We start from the raw sequence: 17,896 nt of genomic DNA on the forward strand, positions 1-17,896 counted from the left end.
AGGTGATATTTCTTCACATGATCAATGTCACCAATTGGACCTAGAAATAGAACATAATATTTCTTATTTATTATATACCATAACTGTTTTGGTGTTTTACATGTCTAAATATTTAGTTTGGATTTCCTTAAATATAATGTGAGAACACTTTAATTTATTCAGCATGATTAAGTAGATTTTTTTTTTATTTTGTGTTTATCTATTCCCTTTGTTTCTTCCTTTTTTTAACCCCATAACTTGTTTTCCAAAATGTGCTGTTTAATACCTTGAAATAGAGTTGTTCCCTAGCTGCTCTTCACTGTGAACTGTAACCTCACAATTGAGCAATTCTCACTGTCTGGATAGCCCAGCACAATGACACAAACCCAATTAACTTTGTGTAAACCCAATTTCACACTTGTGCTTCTAGTCACGTTGTCATGTTTGACAACATTTCCCACTGGTGGGACACTTTGTTTGAAGCCGTGTAGATGTCAAACTCAAATTCATCATTTCATACCTTCATTTAAAAGTTCTTAGATTGGCAAAGGATTGTTTTCCCCTCAACAGAAGTTATAAACTTTACAGAATCTGTGGTCACCAACAATGAGTTTTATAAGACAGAGCGAATGCTCATTTCATTGTAGATGATTAAACCCAACCATCTAAAGAGTTAAACAAATAGTTCACTAAATGAAAATCGGTCATAATTTACTAATTTAATTCCAAACCGATAAACTGGAATTCAGTCTCGTTGCTCATTGACAAATTTAATCTTTCCCTCCTAAATCTTATTATTTTCACAATTTTCATTTTTAGGTGAATGTTCCCCTACTTGTGTGGGAAGCAGGTTCTAAAACTATTTCCAGGTAAAGAATTGCATGTTAAAAAAATAAATAATAATAATAATAATAATAATAAAAATATTTAAAAAAATCCCACGATAGAATTCCCATAAAATAAATAGCATTTAATAGATTTTAAATAGGAAAATACTTGAGTAATTACAAAAGAACCTAAAAATAAAATGTTTTACACTTAATTGCACAGCAAATGTCAGATAATTGTTTTTCCATTTATGGACATTTATTCCATTTCACCCTTTTTTTTGCCAGTGTCTAAGGAACACAAAGACCTGTCCTTGCAAATTTGACATTTTTGTCAATAGCACACAGAATAGATTTGTTTGGTCTAGAGCAGTGCTTCCCAAACCTGTCCTGGAGGACCCTTAGCCCTGCGCATTTTGTATGGCTGTGTCCAAATTCAGGGTCTGCATCCTTCGGAGTACTCATTTGAAGAATGTTACGTCACAGCGCCGCGACGAAGGCTGTCCAAATTCGTAGGATCCTTCAAATGCGGCCCACAAATACGTCCTCCTTTTCCCCGAATTGGAAGGATGGGTGTGGTGGATCCTTTCCCGTCCTACCTATCCCATAATTCTTTTCGGCAGAGCGTAATGGCGGACGAAGCGAGCGGTAGCGGAGTGGGAGAGGAGTTTCTCTGACAAAACAAGCTAAAGTTTATGCTTCGGCTCAATGAATTTGTAGGAGAAATTAGTAGAATACTTAAAAACAAATAAAAATAGGCTATAATGGCTTACCTGGATGTGACTGTCTTGTAGTCTGATATAAAAAAACTCTCCGACAACGAGCAAAGAAAGTATTTAATTTATTTAATTGCTTTATTTCTTCCAAAAGAATTAAAATGAGGAGAATAACTCTTTGTTTGTCCATTTTCCCGCTTCTTGCTTGGCGCTGTCACGGTTGCTAGGCGACAGGATATGAGCAACGGGTAAGGGAGGGAACTGAAAGAAGGGTAGGCTGTCCAAATTCACAAACACCGACTTCCGGGTTTTGCGGACGTCGGAGGATCCCTCCTCCTTCAACCGGGTAGGAAGGATCCTAAGGAGGATGCAGACCCTGAATTTGGACACAGCCAATGTCTCCCTAATCTAACACACCTGATTCAACTCATCAGCTCGTTAGTAGAGGCTGCAAGACATGAATTGGGTGTTTCTGATAAGGGAGACATACAAAATGTGCAGGGCAGGGGGGCCTCCAGGACAGGTTTGGGAAGCACTGCTCTAGAGCTTAAGCAAGGTAAACACATTAGCTTAATGGTGTGTTAACGGTGTTAAAAACCCCGTCCAAATGTATATGCAAATGTTTTTTTTTTTTTGTTAACTTTTTATTAAATTTTCTACCTGAAACAGCAGTAACAAACAAAAAACAACTGTGCAAAAACAGAACCCACAATAAAATAATTTTCACATGGATTCCAGAAAAGATGACATCAAACACTGAATGACACAAATTTATAGTTTCCACACTAGATCCATGCACATGAGAAGTTGAGAGTTCCATCGAGACAATATCCAACAAACACACAGTCCAGGCTCGTCCGTCCATTGTGTGAGGAGGACTCCAACGGTTGACAGAGGTGAAGTCCCAAAAGTCATTCATGAAAAAATGGCGTGGAGTCAAACATATCTTAGTACCCAACAAATATGATAGGTCCTGTGAGAGCTGAGTCCAAAAAGATGAGAGAGAAGGGCACTCCCCAAAAAAAAACTATGTGAAAACGTGCCTAAAGATCCTTGCGAACAGAGATTACACTTGGGAGAAGATGGCAGATTCATATTCAGAAAAAAATTATAATAATACTTTTGAGAGTGTGATTCCTTTGGTCCAGATCTATCTAGGATATGTGACATTACAGAATTCGTATCTGCACCCAATACGATTTCAAAATCTGAAAATTTCAAGAGATAGGTTGACAAAACCGAGAAAAAGTAGGGTCAGGAGTACAAGGGGCATAAACTGAAAGAAATACAATATTCCTATTCTCCACTAATATTTTTATATGTGTTATTCTACCATCTGTATCACAACCTTTATCTAAAATAGCAATATTTAAAGTCTTCCGCACCAATATTAGGGCGCCCTTGGTTTTAGTATCCGAAGATGAGTGAGATACCACTTCATAAAACTTATTATTAAACCTGCGTATATCCTCCTCTTTCAAATGGGATTCTTGAACTAACACTATATCAATCAGTCTTTCTTCTTCGCAAAAAATCCAGAAAACCTGTATGTTTGTGAGGGCCATTTAGGCCTATTACAACTCAGAATATTAAGGTCAGTCATAGGTATCGAACATTATTACTGCATAATAAGACAAAATACAAGTTTGAGAATAAAAGTCTGTTGAGTCTACCATTAAACCACCCCTCACCCTTCCCATCACTATTCAAAAATGCATACCCATGAACTATGAACAAATCAAGAACAAACCTTGATCTGCCAGCACCCCTTAATATGGTCCGTGGTGTCAACAAAGACCTGTACATTACTGTAGCACCAACATTGGCCCCATAATCACATATCGACTAGGTAGTATCTCTATTTAAAAAAATATATATAATAAATAAATATATAAATATGGGAGAAGAGAAGGAATACAACTACCAACATAAAATAACTAAATAAATAATTACTTTTAGTTTACTTTTACTTTTAGTCATTTAGCAGACGCTAAAATAATTATTATAATATATTATATTATAATTATTAATTAGTAAGCGATACTGTATGCACAATGAAAGCTTCTAGTAACTATGAATTAAGAATTGAGCATTAAAGTGAACAGTGATAGAGACAGTCACCCAACCATTTAGAGCATCTCTTCTCCGATTAGACAGCAAATGTCCAGCTGAAGCTCACTGAGAGTTGCTGGGTGAATGGGATCTGAGAAAAACTCTTGCTTCTTCTGGGGAGTGTAGAATTTTAGGTTCACCTTGATTGAGAATGAACAACTTTTTTTTGTTCTCTCATTTCCCCTGTAAGAAGATCCCATTTAGAGCATAGCGTCTGAACAACTAACATGTGAGAAGCGAACTCGTTCCGCATCGCTGTCAACTCGGTTCTTAGAATGTCCTCAAAGTGTGTAACAGTGTTCGCCATCTTGTCCATCATATCGCCCGTGGTTGGTAACTTGGATTTCTTCTTAATCGGAGAAGCCGATGGAAACAACTCCTGCTGTTTCCGATTGCATGCCATCAATGAAAGTCTTATTAATGAATAAAACTTCAAATAAAACAAAAAAAAAACTGCAAAAAGGGCCAAGCGTACGGCCAAGCTCTACTCAAGTGCGACTGAGTTCATGAGCACGTCACTTGACTCCCCTATGCCAATGTTTAACAGAGCATTTCTATAACTGTTAATGTTCCCGATAGCCTCCCTGTGCATTATTTAACACCGTTGCTTGTAAGAACAGTTTTCTTTGAGTTGGCAGTCCTAACACGATAGCCTACCATTCTTGTGGATTCTTGAACTAATCGCCTGTGGCAGCACTGAAGGTATTTAGCGTGCTCTTAACACCTTGTAGAGGATGTGGAATCTGCCGCAAGTGGGAAACTCATCCCCTGTAGATTATCGGCTGGCTGGGTCAATAGAGCCCTTGCTCTTGCTCTTGCTGCTGAGCTGACACCATAGCTGTTAACATAAAAATGAACTCTTCCTGAACATCATTCGTTTGTCACTGTGATTTTATACTGCCTTCCAAAACATTTCCTGGAAATATGCAGCCTTAGCTCAGTAGTTCTCACAATTCAAAAATGTGTCCAAGGACTGCTCTGATACTATCAAGGACAAAGTAGCGCTAAAACAAATGATAAAATACAGCTAGCAATATAAATATATTAGTATAGCAACGTTAATAGGTTTATCAACTTCTGAATGTTTGAATATGTTTCCCATTTATTTTGTTGTTGATATCAAAGAAATTCAGAAACAAAAACAGTCAATTTACGCAATATTTCTTCCATATTGTTGGAATTATGCAGTTCATGTTATTATTAGGTTACACTTTATTTTGATAGTCCATTTTAGACATTCTACTAACTATAAGTAACTTTGTAACTACATGTCAACTAACTCTGTAGGCTGTTAGGTTAGGTTTAGGGTTAGTGCAATAAGCTGACATACTTTTCTCAAAGTTTCTCATAGGCAGTATGATGTATGTTGTGGACCCATCAAAATAAAGTGTTAGAAGATATTAAGCAGACAGTCTACTAATAATCTAATGACTGCTAGTTGACATGTAGTTGCAAAGTTACTTACTGTTATCTAAAGTGGATTATCGAAATAAAGTGTTACCTAATATTAATACATTTCTGTAAGCACATTTTTGTTTACTTCTGTACATTAAACATTCTCTGTGCTATTTTTGAGTCGGCACTTGAGGTTCTAGAGCAACACCACTGTATTAGGCTACTTACAATGTCAAAAGGTGGTCAGATTACCAGGCTGAAAACAACATGTTTAATTTAAATATATTATGTACTATTGTTTTCCACAGAAATTCAGAAAGGTGGATGTGGAGACCCAGGTGTCCCTGCATATGGAAAGCGAACTGGGGACCGTTTTTTACATGGTGATGTGCTGACCTTTGAGTGTCAGGCTGCTTTTGAATTGGTTGGCGAGAGGACAATATCGTGCCAGCAAAATAACCAGTGGTCTGGAAACAAACCCAGCTGCGTCTGTAAGAGTCATTTTCTGAAATGCTTGGCTTTAATTAACATGTTGCCATTTAGAATGATTAATGTATCGCCTCTGTAAAAGCATGACATCTAGATTAGGGGCAGATATGAAGCCGAATGGCATCCGTCCATGCTAGCAATTTCCAGGTTTGCTGTATGAGAGGTCAATTATCATATTTCCGTTTCTGGAACATGTTACTGTTTCCTCCTCACTCAAGAGGGAATGCACTAAGAATTGTGTGTTTGTTTGACTGCACATGTCTAGAGATATGCCCAGTCTACAAAAAATAAATAAATAAATTATATATATATATATATATATATATATATATATATATATATACACACACATTGTACAATATCTATCAATCTAAAATAGTGCAAATTGACATTAAAATAAAAATAATAATTAGAAGATTCAAATATAATTAAATAAATATATGCACACTCAAACTGAAATACAGGCACAACTGTAGTGAATATAGTGCTCAATATATCTGTCTGAGATAATCCTGTCATGCAATGGTATTTTTGTTTAATATTGCGATAAGAGGAAGCAGTAACTCGTTAATGCTTTTGTTGTTAAAAGGAAACCTCATAAATGGATGATTTGTTTTTTTTTTGTTTTGTTTTTTTCACTTTCCTGACAAAGCTCGGACTATGTCATGTCATCATTTCTACAACATGTAAACAACTCATTATCATGGTCTATGTGAATCCTCTTTTCTCTCAGCTTATTAGAGAAAAAATAGTATTCCTGATAGCGTATCTATTGAGAATGAAAATAAATATTGTAACCTTTGTAATGGAATTATATATATTTGTCTTCATCTTCACAGTCTCCTGCTTCTTCAATTTCACAACTCCGTCAGGCATCATCCTCTCGCCAAACTACCCAGAGGAATACGGAAACAACATGAACTGTGTGTGGCTCATTATAGCGGAGCCGGGCAATCGGATCCATCTCATTTTCAGTGATTTTGAGTTGGAGCCCCAGTTTGACTATCTTGTTGTGAAAGATGATGGGATGCCGGAGCCCACCACTTTTGGAACGTTCTCTGGGAAGGATGTACCATCGCAGATCGCCAGTAATGGGCATATAATGCGCTTGGAGTTCCAGTCGGACCACTCAAACACGGGAAAGGGGTTTAACATCACCTACACAAGTAAATGCGATATTAATATTGTGTTGTGTATTATTTTTAGAGGTGAAGTGTGCAATTTCTGCACCACTAGGGGCATAAATAATGTAGCTGTGTTGGGCTGGTTTGGATGCTCAAATAGAGTAATATTTGATAATGCCACAGAGCCGCATTGTTTCACCTTTTCAGGGAAATCATCCTACAGATTGCTTATAAGGCAATATATCTGCATATTAAACTGGGATATAACAAAGTCCCTTACAAGGCAAGTCAGTTAACTCGGCAGCCATCTTGGGAATGTGGTCAGGCAGCTATTTTCAATCATGCAAGTATAGCTCCTATCCAACTGAATGGGGAAATACCAAAATGTCAAAAAATATTTGATTGTTTTATATTTATGTAGAAATTATATCTTTCAGTTAGTCTGAAAGACATTTGAATCATTTTCTCTCAGGGGTAGCCAATTATCTTATTTTTCCCTGCATCTTGCTAGAACAAGGGGTTATTTCATGTTTTTGCTGTATGCAGCTTGTTATAGGATTTAAGTCAGAGTAATATCTTTGAAGTTGAATAGATTCATTTGTAATATTGACTGTTCAAAGTAGAGAATGCTATATGGTGCAATCCCAGCACCTTTCATTAGACATATCTCTGTTGTGAAAAATGCTATACTTCATAATTTCAGCACATAAAGGGCATTTTGACCTTCAGAACAACTTTCAAGGGATTCTATTTTTACAGCAACAAGCTTTGGATTTCAATTGTTCTCCCCCACATGAAGCAAAATGTAGCCATGCATAGCAAGAGTTCTGAGTTTAATTAGTTTTTAGGTTTTATTAAATCTACATTGACAAATATGATTTCAACTGAGATGAGCTTTTTGAACTTCAACAGAAATGCGTTTTAGTATTTAGGTCTTGGTGCACTGCAGACCTTGATAATCTCGATTCACAATGACGCTGTTGTGAAACCCAGTGAGCTGCCTACGTAGACAGCATTTTAAGGCATAGACAGAATCTACCAAAAAGTAGGCAGCATGATTAAGATACTTTCTTTTGAACAAATTCTAAAGCAGCATCGTATGTATGTAATTTTACACAAGGGAATTGTGAGACTTCCTCTAGCTTGTCAATGAAAAGTTAGCTAGCTTGCTTTGCCCTCTCTGGAATGTAACTTTGATACCAGTGTAGTGTTTATGTAGCTTAACTGGTACAGCATGTCCTAGCAATGCCAAGGTAATGGTTTGATTCCTAATAAACACATATACTGATGAATACATTGGATTTTTTAAAGGGATCTGCTAAATTCATAAATGTGGCATTGCTCTTTATGAACAATTTTAAAGATAGTTTGACTGTTAGTACGCCATTAGGGATACTTCAAGTCAGTGAGCTTAATAGCTGAAACTGAACATATTTATATTTTTAGTGAATAGATAAAGCTGTGACCGAGATCCGTCTTTGCACGTCTATGTGGGAACAAAATGGGGTGGTAGATGGAGCCAGTAGTTGTAGGCAATGTCAGTGTCAGTGGATTGTGTGGTTTGATATTTCAACAGTGCTGCTTCATTAATGGTGTGTCATTGTCTCAGAAAGGAGTAGACATGTTTCCCAAAGTGGCGCTGGAGCAACTGCCAGGCATGGCCGTAAGAACAATGAGGCTGTCATTTGGGAATGGGGTAGAGCTGCGTACATGCCCTAAGCCCTGGCCGCAAGGTCTCCATGCATTAGCCATCACACTTCCACAGGGGCCTTTCAGACAGATGTGTTCACCAAATGAAAACACTAAAATAGTTTGGCAGGATTCTCTGCTTCTGCGAGTGCACATATTGAATAATTGAAGCTTCCACACTGACATCTGTGATGCATGTGCGACACACATGTGAGCTGTCTGCAGAGTTGTGTTAAGGGAAAACAGAGAGCTGACAAAAATCTTCAAGCCATCTTGAGTGTGTCTCAAATCACCGTGTGGCGGAAAAAAATAGAGGGTTTAGAAACGTAGGCTGTAATACGACTGAATGCTCTCAGTTGATGTTTATCCATGCACCGCCTCAACGTCTGTGTTTTTTTTAGCATGATTCAGATATATTTTTCAACGGAAATTGCGACTGTTAATGTAAAGTTAAGTAAGGAATAACACATGACTGATGAATTATGAAAATGAATGCTCATCCAGTGGTGTTAATGCTGCTACGACACAAATTGTAGTGTGCATTAAATATTTCCATTCATTTGAAATAATTCTAAATAATTCAGTCAATCAGAATCAAGCATTCAGCTATACCATAAAGCAAAGTAAATTGTTATATTTTATATATGCTTTGCATTATGCAGTATTACATACATTACTGTAGCTTTTAACCCTAAATCTAACCCTACTGTCTGTGCATGGCATGTTTGACCACAAAGTACAGAACAATTAAACTTAAGTTATACTGTAATGCCTACTAATATAATGGAAAATCTTGACAAAATGTTTTTGCTTCTACATGAAAGCATAACTTAAGTCAAGTCAAGTCAATATTATTTGTATAGCACTTTTAACAATGCAAATTGTGTCAAAGCAGCTTTACATCGGCTAATTAGACAGTCTCATTAGACTGGGTAACATTCATAAGACATAAGGTAACATTCAGTCTCTGAATGTTACTTTAAACACAAGGTAACATTCAAAGATAATCAAGATGTTACCAAAGTGGCATTTTGATGGTGGGTGGATTAAAATTCCAAGAAGATGAGAAAAAATTGCCTCTTGTAGAATAAATTAGAAATTGAGTTTCCATCAGAGTGTGCAGCTGTGCATATTAGCTTTGTTTACATGCACGGCATTATGTCCATTTCCATGCCAAACTCAACTGTACTGGTGTACAGGACAATTATGGAAACTTATGTAATTCATACATATTTGCCCCTACATGATGATTCAAACACATGCTATTATCTGAAGAGTACCGAAGAGACTATATACATTATGTGTAAGGTTTAGTGGTATCATGTATGTTAGCGTTGTTTTCACACATGTGATATCTTGGTGCCGCACAGGTACTTTTGCCTTACTTTAGACTGAGCATTCTGGGCAAGATCAGTTGTGTTAGTTGTTCCCTAAAAGATAATTATAGTTGACTTAATTGAAGGTTAGGTACTCTTAATGAATGTTAAGTGCTGATATCTTCTGAGGCAAGAGCAGGCAAGACCTAGATTAAGTATTATATGCTTCAGCACTGATTATACTTTTATCCTATGTCTGTAGCTTTTGGTCAAAATGAATGTCACGACCCTGGTATTCCCATCAACGGGCAGCGCTTTGGAGAGCACTTCTTACTGGGCAGCTCAGTGCTCTTCACATGCGATGAGGGCTTCATCAAAACCCACGGATCCGAATCCATCACTTGTGTCATCCAGGATGGAAACGTGGTGTGGAATGCGGCCGTCCCCCGGTGTGAAGGTGAGAGAGCTCTTAGACTTTACACTTCTGCACCACTTCTGAAGGTGCTGCTGGGATTTGTGAGATGGGCTGCTGTTGACATTTTATTTTTCTGCACTCTCACTGTCCCAGCTCCATGTGGCGGACATCTAACAGCTCCCATAGGAGTCTTACTGTCCCCAGGCTGGCCCGGGTACTACAAAGACTCCCTCAATTGCGAATGGGTGATTGAAGCCAGAAAGGAGCATGCCATCAAGATATCTTTTGACAGGTATTGATTTGTTTTGGGAATTTCTTTTTTTTTTTAATTCATTGCATATAAAACCCCTGGACACCATTCCGGTCCCCTTTCTGGAAACCCTGACAGCAGTCTCTTCAGTACAGTTTCTCGCTTTTACAATTTTGTTCGTTATCCTTCCAGTTTAATCTCCCTCATTAGAGTAATTCTGCTAAAGACCTGGGTCGTAAGCAGATGTTCCGCTCTTTCCGATTTCTTGTGCAGGTTTCAGACGGAGGTTAATTACGACACGCTGGAGATTCGTGACGGGCCCTCCAACTCGTCGCCTCTGATCGGCGAGTACCATGGCACTCAGGCCCCCCACTTCCTCATCAGCACAGGCAATTACATGTACCTGCTCTTTACCACCGACAACAGCCGTTCCAGTGAAGGCTTCCAGATCCGCTATGAGAGTGAGTCAGCTGCTCATCTTTCCTCTGCAGTGATTTAAATGCACAGATATTGGGTTTTCACGCTCCACGGTGGGCGGTTCTGCAATATTCCACAAATTTTGGCTGGACACGCTCTCTGGTGCATGTAATGTAATTGGAACGGTTTCTCCAGGGTTACAATCAGATTATAGTTTTCTAGTTGTCAAAAAATTATTTTGAGAAGCCCAACATGTGTGTGCTAGCATCACATGACCAATATCAACATCCAGAGGCAATAGCTAACTTTAAGAGAGGTGAGGAACCTCTGTGAATAATTAAATTGATCCGAAAATAAAGTTTGTTTTCTTTTTGAATATGTTTGGTGGTGGTGGTGGGTTTATAAACTGTACTATAGAGTGCGATTAAAATTTAATGTCCCGCTGACACAAGGCCTGTTTGTTTGTTAGTGCAGGCTCAACAGATCGAAAAATCATTATTGTTAAAAGCATAGTTATTGTTTTAATGCTCTTGTAGTTATTGTCGACTTGCTAAAAGGGATTAAGCCAGAAAAAGCCAACATCGGATTTGGCATCTGTTTTAGTGGACCCCCCGCAGGGATATAGAGGTGAAAACCTGTATTTAATGGAGAACAGATAAACCACCACTAGCATAAAAGCCTTACTAAAAGGCCACTTTCAATTAAAGTTCCAACATATTAGGAATACGTTTAACTTGAAGTTTAGCTTACCTGTCAAGAAGAAACTCTATGAGTTCTTCGTCTTGATTGAAACCCAAACATTCCATCAAATATTCAATCTTCTAAAAACACTACATATCTTTACCTTTGTTTTATCCCATTGTGTGTTTCTGTGTATTTGTGTAAGACTTTGAATTTATTTATTTATTTAGCTTTTAAGTCTAAAAAATATACGCCCTTAAACTGGCATAGCAAAGGACATTTAAATTTAACCATTTAATATTAAAACCAGTTAAAGGACAAGTTCACACTTTATATTGGTATTGTTAAAAGGTCAGTAGTATATGTAAATAATCAATGTGTACTCTTTCTCCATGTTACCTGTACCTGCATTAATTAACTAATTGCAATGTAGTAATTAATTTATTATTAAAATGGGCAAGGTACATGTTCAATAAAATCAACTATAAAAATCATTGTACAATATATTGTGAAACATAATTGAAACATATTTGGAGTCAATCCAGAGATTTTAATTTTGGTATGTTTGTAAAATGATGCGATAATAAGTCAGTAAACCTTAATAAAAAAGCTGACTAAATGCTATTTTGTTCCACCGAAGAGACAACATTTACATGTTTTTACTCTTTACTACATCCCTGATGCCTCACCTCAAAATCATGCAAGGACCTATACAAAAGTCAAATGTGATATTCATTGAATCAATGAAACAATTAATATTTATAACATCTTCATAGAAAAAGTAAAACCAGAAGTAGTAACATTTTGTAATCATCTTATCAGGCAAAGATGTAAATGAACAGTAATCTTCCCATCTAATAAAATCATCAATTTATCAATTTAATCAACTTATCTTAATTTAAAAACAGAACTGTTAATAAAGTAAACACTTTTCAACCTAATAAATAGACAAAGTTAACATTATTGTAAAAAAAATGCAGATTAAAATATGTGGCTAAAGATAAAGGATTAAATAAATGCTAAATGATTTCTTATGTAGATAATAGCAATTGAATTATTATTATTATTACAACCATTTATGTTTATTTGAGTAAAAACATGCTTTTGGTTGGTGCCACATGTGATGTTTCAGCTATCAGTTATGAAAAGTTGCAAGCAGAAATATTGTCTAAGACCAATAAAATGCAAGACAGGTGGGTGCCCTTTGTATTGTCTACTCATTAGTCATGAGGGGGTGTGGTGGGGCAGAGTGGCCCCTTAATAATTTAGTCCCTTTCCCTTTGAATTAGTTTGTTTCGAAATCGTCTCGGTTACATATGTAACCCTCCGTCCCTGAAGGAGGGAACGGAGACGTCATGTCGGATGACCGACAAAATTGGGATCTCGCCAGAGAGACCAATCCACTTCGAGTGTAACTAAACGAGCCAATGGACATTGGCATGTGATCATTGCATCCAGCTGCCGCTGATCACAGCATGAGTATAATAGGCAGTAGGTGCACCGCATTAATTCATGCTTTCGCTGAGGAGCAGAGCCGGTGACCCGGCAGCTCAGCGGTGGTACAGCGACTGTGGCGATGGAACGTGACGTCTCCGTTCCCTCCTTCAGGGAACGAGGGTTACATACGTAACCGAGATGTTCCCTTTCAGTCGGTCACTCCGAGTCACGTCGGATGACCGACGAAATTGGGATCCCTACCAAAGCGCCACAGAAGCTGCCCCTTCCAGTGCCCTGTGTAGGCCTCCTGATCCTTCCTATAAGGCAGACGATAGGACTGGGCTCTACACAGAGAAGGTCAACTGCTGTTGTTCCTTGAGCAACCCAACAGTAGGACTTGGATAACACTGGGAAGTGTGCCCTTCCGCTTGGAAGAGGCACACTGCGGAGTCACCTCCTCCCAGAGGGGGTTCTGTGACATTTAGACATGTGAAGTAATCCCGTAGGGCCCTATAGCACATGGAAGTCTCTGAGATGGCTTAGGCTGCATCATTAGAGATGGCCTGACATGGTCTGCCAGGGGAAACACGGCTCTAATAAGCATACTGTGGGATGCACATATGGGATCCCGACAGAGTCTCTCATATGGGCACTAGCACACCAGATTTCAAGAATTCATTGGCTGAAAGGCCTGGCGCCGGAGTGCTAGAGGACTCGACAGGGTTTTCCTGGTTAAGGAACTCTCTGGAGAATTAGGCGTAAGGACGCCGCAAGCCGACTCTGAGTCGGGCCTCTCAGTGCCACTACCCGTTTGAGGTGAGAACACAGGAGGAAACCGGTTCGACGCGTAGGCTATGAAACCTAGCGAACGTGTTGGGAGTCGCCCAACCCACAGCTCTACAAATGTCTGCTAGCGAGGCACCACGAGCCAGCGCCCAGGACGATGCAAAACCCCTAGTGGAGTGAGCACGCAAACTGAGCGGGCAGGTCACACCTTGTGCTTCATAGGCCAAGGTGATGGCATCCACTATCCAGTGGGCCATCCTCTGCTTGGAGACAGCCTTCCCTTCTGCTGTCCTCCGTAACAGACAAAGAGCTGTTCTGAGGTCCTGAAGTTCTGAGTTCTATCCACGTACTGTCGCAGTGCGTGTACAGGACAGAGCAAAGCTAGGGCTGGGTCTGCCTCCTCCAGGGGTAGCGCTTGCAAGTTCACTACCTGGGCCCTGAAGGGAGTGGTAGGAACCTTGGGCACACAGCCAGGCTGGGGCCTCAGTGTTGCACTGGAGTCAGCCGGCCCAAACTCAAGGCACGATTCATCGACCGAAAATGCCTGCAGGTCCCCCACCCTCTTGATTGAGGTCCTACGCAGTAGGGTTTTCATAGAGAGAAACTTCAACTCGAATGACTGCAAAGGCTCAAAGGGGGCAGTTTGTCGGGCTCTTAGCACCAATGCCAAATGCCAAGAGGGTAGGGAGGGGTGGTGAGCGGAAATGGCAGCAACATAAACCTTAAGGGTGGAGGGGGACAGCCTACGCTCCAACCCTTGTTGCAAAAAGGAAAGCACGGCTCTGATCGAACATCTCCGGGGGTCCTCATGGTGAGAGGAACACCATTCGACGAACAGGTTCCACTTCAGAGCATAGGCCTATCTTGTGGACGGTGCACGTGCTGAAGCGATAGTGGGTGCTAGCTCCTGGGGTAGGTCACCTAGAACCTCCGCGTCCCATCCAGGGACCATACATGGCGTTTCCACAGGTCTGGATGCGGGTGCCACAGGGTGCCTTGTCTCTGACAAAGCAGATCCTTCCTCAGAGGAATCGACCAGGGAGGGGCTGTTCTGGGAACCATGTCCTGTTGGGCCAATATGGAGCCACAGACCTGCTCCTCGTCCTCCCTGATCTTGCACAGTGTCTGTGCTAGTAGGCTCACTGGACTGGGGGGAATGCATATTTGCGCAGGCCCTGGGGCCAGCTGTGTGCCATTGCATCCATGCCAAGCATTGCCTCGGTTAGGGAGTAGAACCACTGGCAGTGGGTGGTTTCCGGAGATGTAAACAGGTCTATCTGAGCAACTCCGAACCGACTCCAAATCAGCTGGGCTGCCTGGGGATGGAGTCTCCACTACCCTGGAAGTGCTGTTCGAGACAGCTCGTCAGCTACCCGATTGAACACTCCTGGGATGTGGATGGCATGAATGGACCTCAGATGCTTCTGACTCTAGAGGAGGAGGTGGCGGGCGAGTTGCGACATGCAACGGGAGCATAAACCGCCTTGCCGGTTGATATACGCAACGGTCGCAGTGTTGTCTGTACGGACCAGAACATCCTTGCCCTGATGGCGCCCTCTGAGGCGGCTCAAGGCAAGGCGTACTGCCAGCAGCTCGAGGCAATTGATATGCCAACGCAGTTGGGCACCCGTCCATACCCCTGACACTGCGTGCCCATTGTACGTGGCTCCCCAGCCGGTGGCCGAGGCATCTGTGAATACCACAGCATGCCTGGATACCTGCTCCAGGGGCACTCCTGCCCGAAGGAACGAGGGATCTGACCATGGGCTGAAGGTCTAATCTGAAACCGGTGAATACACCCACCTCGGGATTCGGCCATGGAGCCACTACTGAAGCGGTCTCATATGGAGCAGATCGAGCGGAACTATGGCCGCAGTTGCAGCCATATGCCCCAGGAGCCTCTGAAAGAGTTTCAGTGGGATCGCCGTCCTGCCTGATAAAGTCTTGAGGCAGTTCAGCACCGACTGAGCACGTTCCTGGGTGAGGCGTGCTGTCTGGTTGACCGAATCCAACTCCATGCCGAGAAAAGAGATCCCCTGCGTTGGCATGAGTTTGCAGGACACAGGAACCCGGCTTGAGGCTTGTGACAGCCACTCTCCTCCTCTTGAGACCCAGAGATCGAGGAAATCACTCTTTTATTGATGTTTTGGGTCGCAAACCTGTACGTGGCTCCCCAGCCGGTGGCCGAGGCATCTGTGAATACCACAAAACAAAACAAAAACAAAACGAAACAAAAGATTCTCCACCCGGCCCTCCTCTGGGGGAGGGAGTGGTGTGGTCACCATCTCCCGACGAGCAGTCTCCTCCATCTCTGGGTCGCCCGTCTCAGGGCCTTTTGCACCTGCGCTTGCTGCCAGGTTTGCGACCGGCTCCATGACGCTGCCTAGTGGAAGGCTGCTGTGACTGCATGGGACCGGGGGCGGCCACAGGGGGGCGCCCACAGGGGGCGCCTACGGAGACGAGCAGTCTGAGAAGCAGCAGGTGTCTCCGGCGCATGATGTGCTTAATCGCCTCAGTCTGCTTCTGTGCCGCCGAGAACTGCTGGGCAAGCTCTCGACAGCGTCGCCGAAGAGGCCGGTCTGTGACACGGGAGCATTCAGGAACTGTCCCTTCTCCTGCTTCTTCATGTCAGCGAGACACAACCAGAGATGGCGCTCCTGGACCACTAGCGTGGACATCGCATGACCCAGAGACTGTGCGGTCACCTTCGTCGCTCGAAGCACGCAGCTCATGTAGAACCACCAGTTCGTGACCACCCTTGTGCAGGTCGTTCAGAGCTTTGGCCTGAAAGACCTGCACGAGGCACTTCCGGAAAGAATGGCACTGGAGGGGGGCGCTGAGAACCAGCGTAATCCCCACCGAGAAACCACTCGTCCAGTCTCGAAGGATCGGGATGCGGTGGAGGATTCCACATGAGCCCGACATTCTCGGCGGTCCGGGAAAGCATAGCCGTCATCTCTGGGTCTGGCTCGGACAATGCTACCACACTCGAAGGGGGCAACGCAGCCGATTCGTCATCCCCGGAGAGAGAGAGCTCACCCTCCGATGCAGCGATCAACATCTGTCATCAGGGGGAGCACCGAAGGAAACGGGTGGTGTACCCCACACTGCAAAGGTCCCAGCCCGCTCCAACGGCAACCCCACCGGCTGCGGAGCACTTGAGGGGTGAGTAATTCCTCTTGGGGAAGCCCTCACCGTAATCCTCAGATCACCTCTGACTCCACCGGATGCAGCGGCGCCCCGGGTGCCGGGACGAACGCCGGATCGCGGCAGAGTCAGAGGGACTCCGCCATGTTTGACATAGCGTCTGACATTGCATCTATTACGCAACTCCAAGATGGTCATGTCCCCACAAGAATAACATGAACCATCCATGAAAGCCCCCTCAGCGTGCTAAATGCCCAGACACGTGAGGCAGCGATCGTTACCATCCTGAGGCGCCAGGAAATGACCACACCCAGAAATGCATGGGTGATAAGACATCTTTAAAAAGACGCGATCACCCGTGTTACTCTTTTAGAGAAATTGCTCTTTCAGAGAAATGCTCTTTTAGTGCTGAAGCACGCAGGGGAGCTAGCCACCGCACACTCCCAGTGTGGCTGTCAGCAGGAAGACGATCTTTCTCTCTCGTCCGACGTGACCACCGCTGCTGCGCCGTAACACCCGCACTCGCTCGCAGAACACTCTCTGGAATTGGAGAGCAGTCGCTCAGCTCCGAAGCGAAAGGATGAATTAATTCCTTGCACCTGCTGCCTCTTATACTCACGCTGTGATCAGCGGCAGCTGGATACAATGATCGCATGCCAATGTCCATTGGCTCGTTTAGTTACACTCGAAGTGGATTGGTCTCTCTGGCGAGATCCCAATTTCGTCAGCCATTCGACGTGACTCGGAGTGACCGACTGAAAGGAAACTGATTTTGTTGTGCTGCTCAAGTGCAGTTTTGATTGGAGTATTAAATACACCAATCCTTGTTCCAGAACCTCATAATTAAGACATTTATCACTGCTTGTTAGAAATATAGCACATATCCATGTGCCTGCTTGTTTTGTTTTATTGCAACTATACAAATAGGTCTGTGTGTAAAATTTAATTTTATCACTTTTTACCCCCATGAGCTTAACTGAAAAATGCAAATGGTATCTTTATAAAAAATAAATGGCTTGACAAATAGTCTCCAGTTCCTCTTTTTCAGCAGTAATTTAACATCTTTATTATAATGTAATGTGCTGCAGTAGAGACCGAAGAATGAGAAATGTGGGC

At 42.1% G+C, this 17,896-nt stretch overlaps 1 protein-coding gene across 2 annotated transcripts in view; it reads left to right on the forward strand.

Moving 5' to 3' along the window:
* LOC306882813 (CUB and sushi domain-containing protein 1-like) overlaps positions 1-17,896 on the forward strand; it is a gene marked incomplete at its 3' end in the record, with an annotated part of 412,841 nt that overhangs the window by 219,780 nt on the left and 175,165 nt on the right. For both annotated transcript variants that reach the window (XM_079437723.1, XM_079437724.1), the window contains exons 12-16: positions 5,338-5,520; positions 6,358-6,684; positions 9,910-10,104; positions 10,216-10,354; positions 10,586-10,773. In XM_079437723.1, coding sequence (XP_079293849.1) covers positions 5,338-5,520; positions 6,358-6,684; positions 9,910-10,104; positions 10,216-10,354; positions 10,586-10,773 — 1,032 coding nt within the window. The remainder of the gene's footprint in view (positions 1-5,337; positions 5,521-6,357; positions 6,685-9,909; positions 10,105-10,215; positions 10,355-10,585; positions 10,774-17,896) is intronic.

Source organism: Barbus barbus (genome assembly GCF_936440315.1).
Source record: "Barbus barbus genome assembly, chromosome: 16".
NCBI lineage: Eukaryota > Metazoa > Chordata > Actinopteri > Cypriniformes > Cyprinidae > Barbus > Barbus barbus.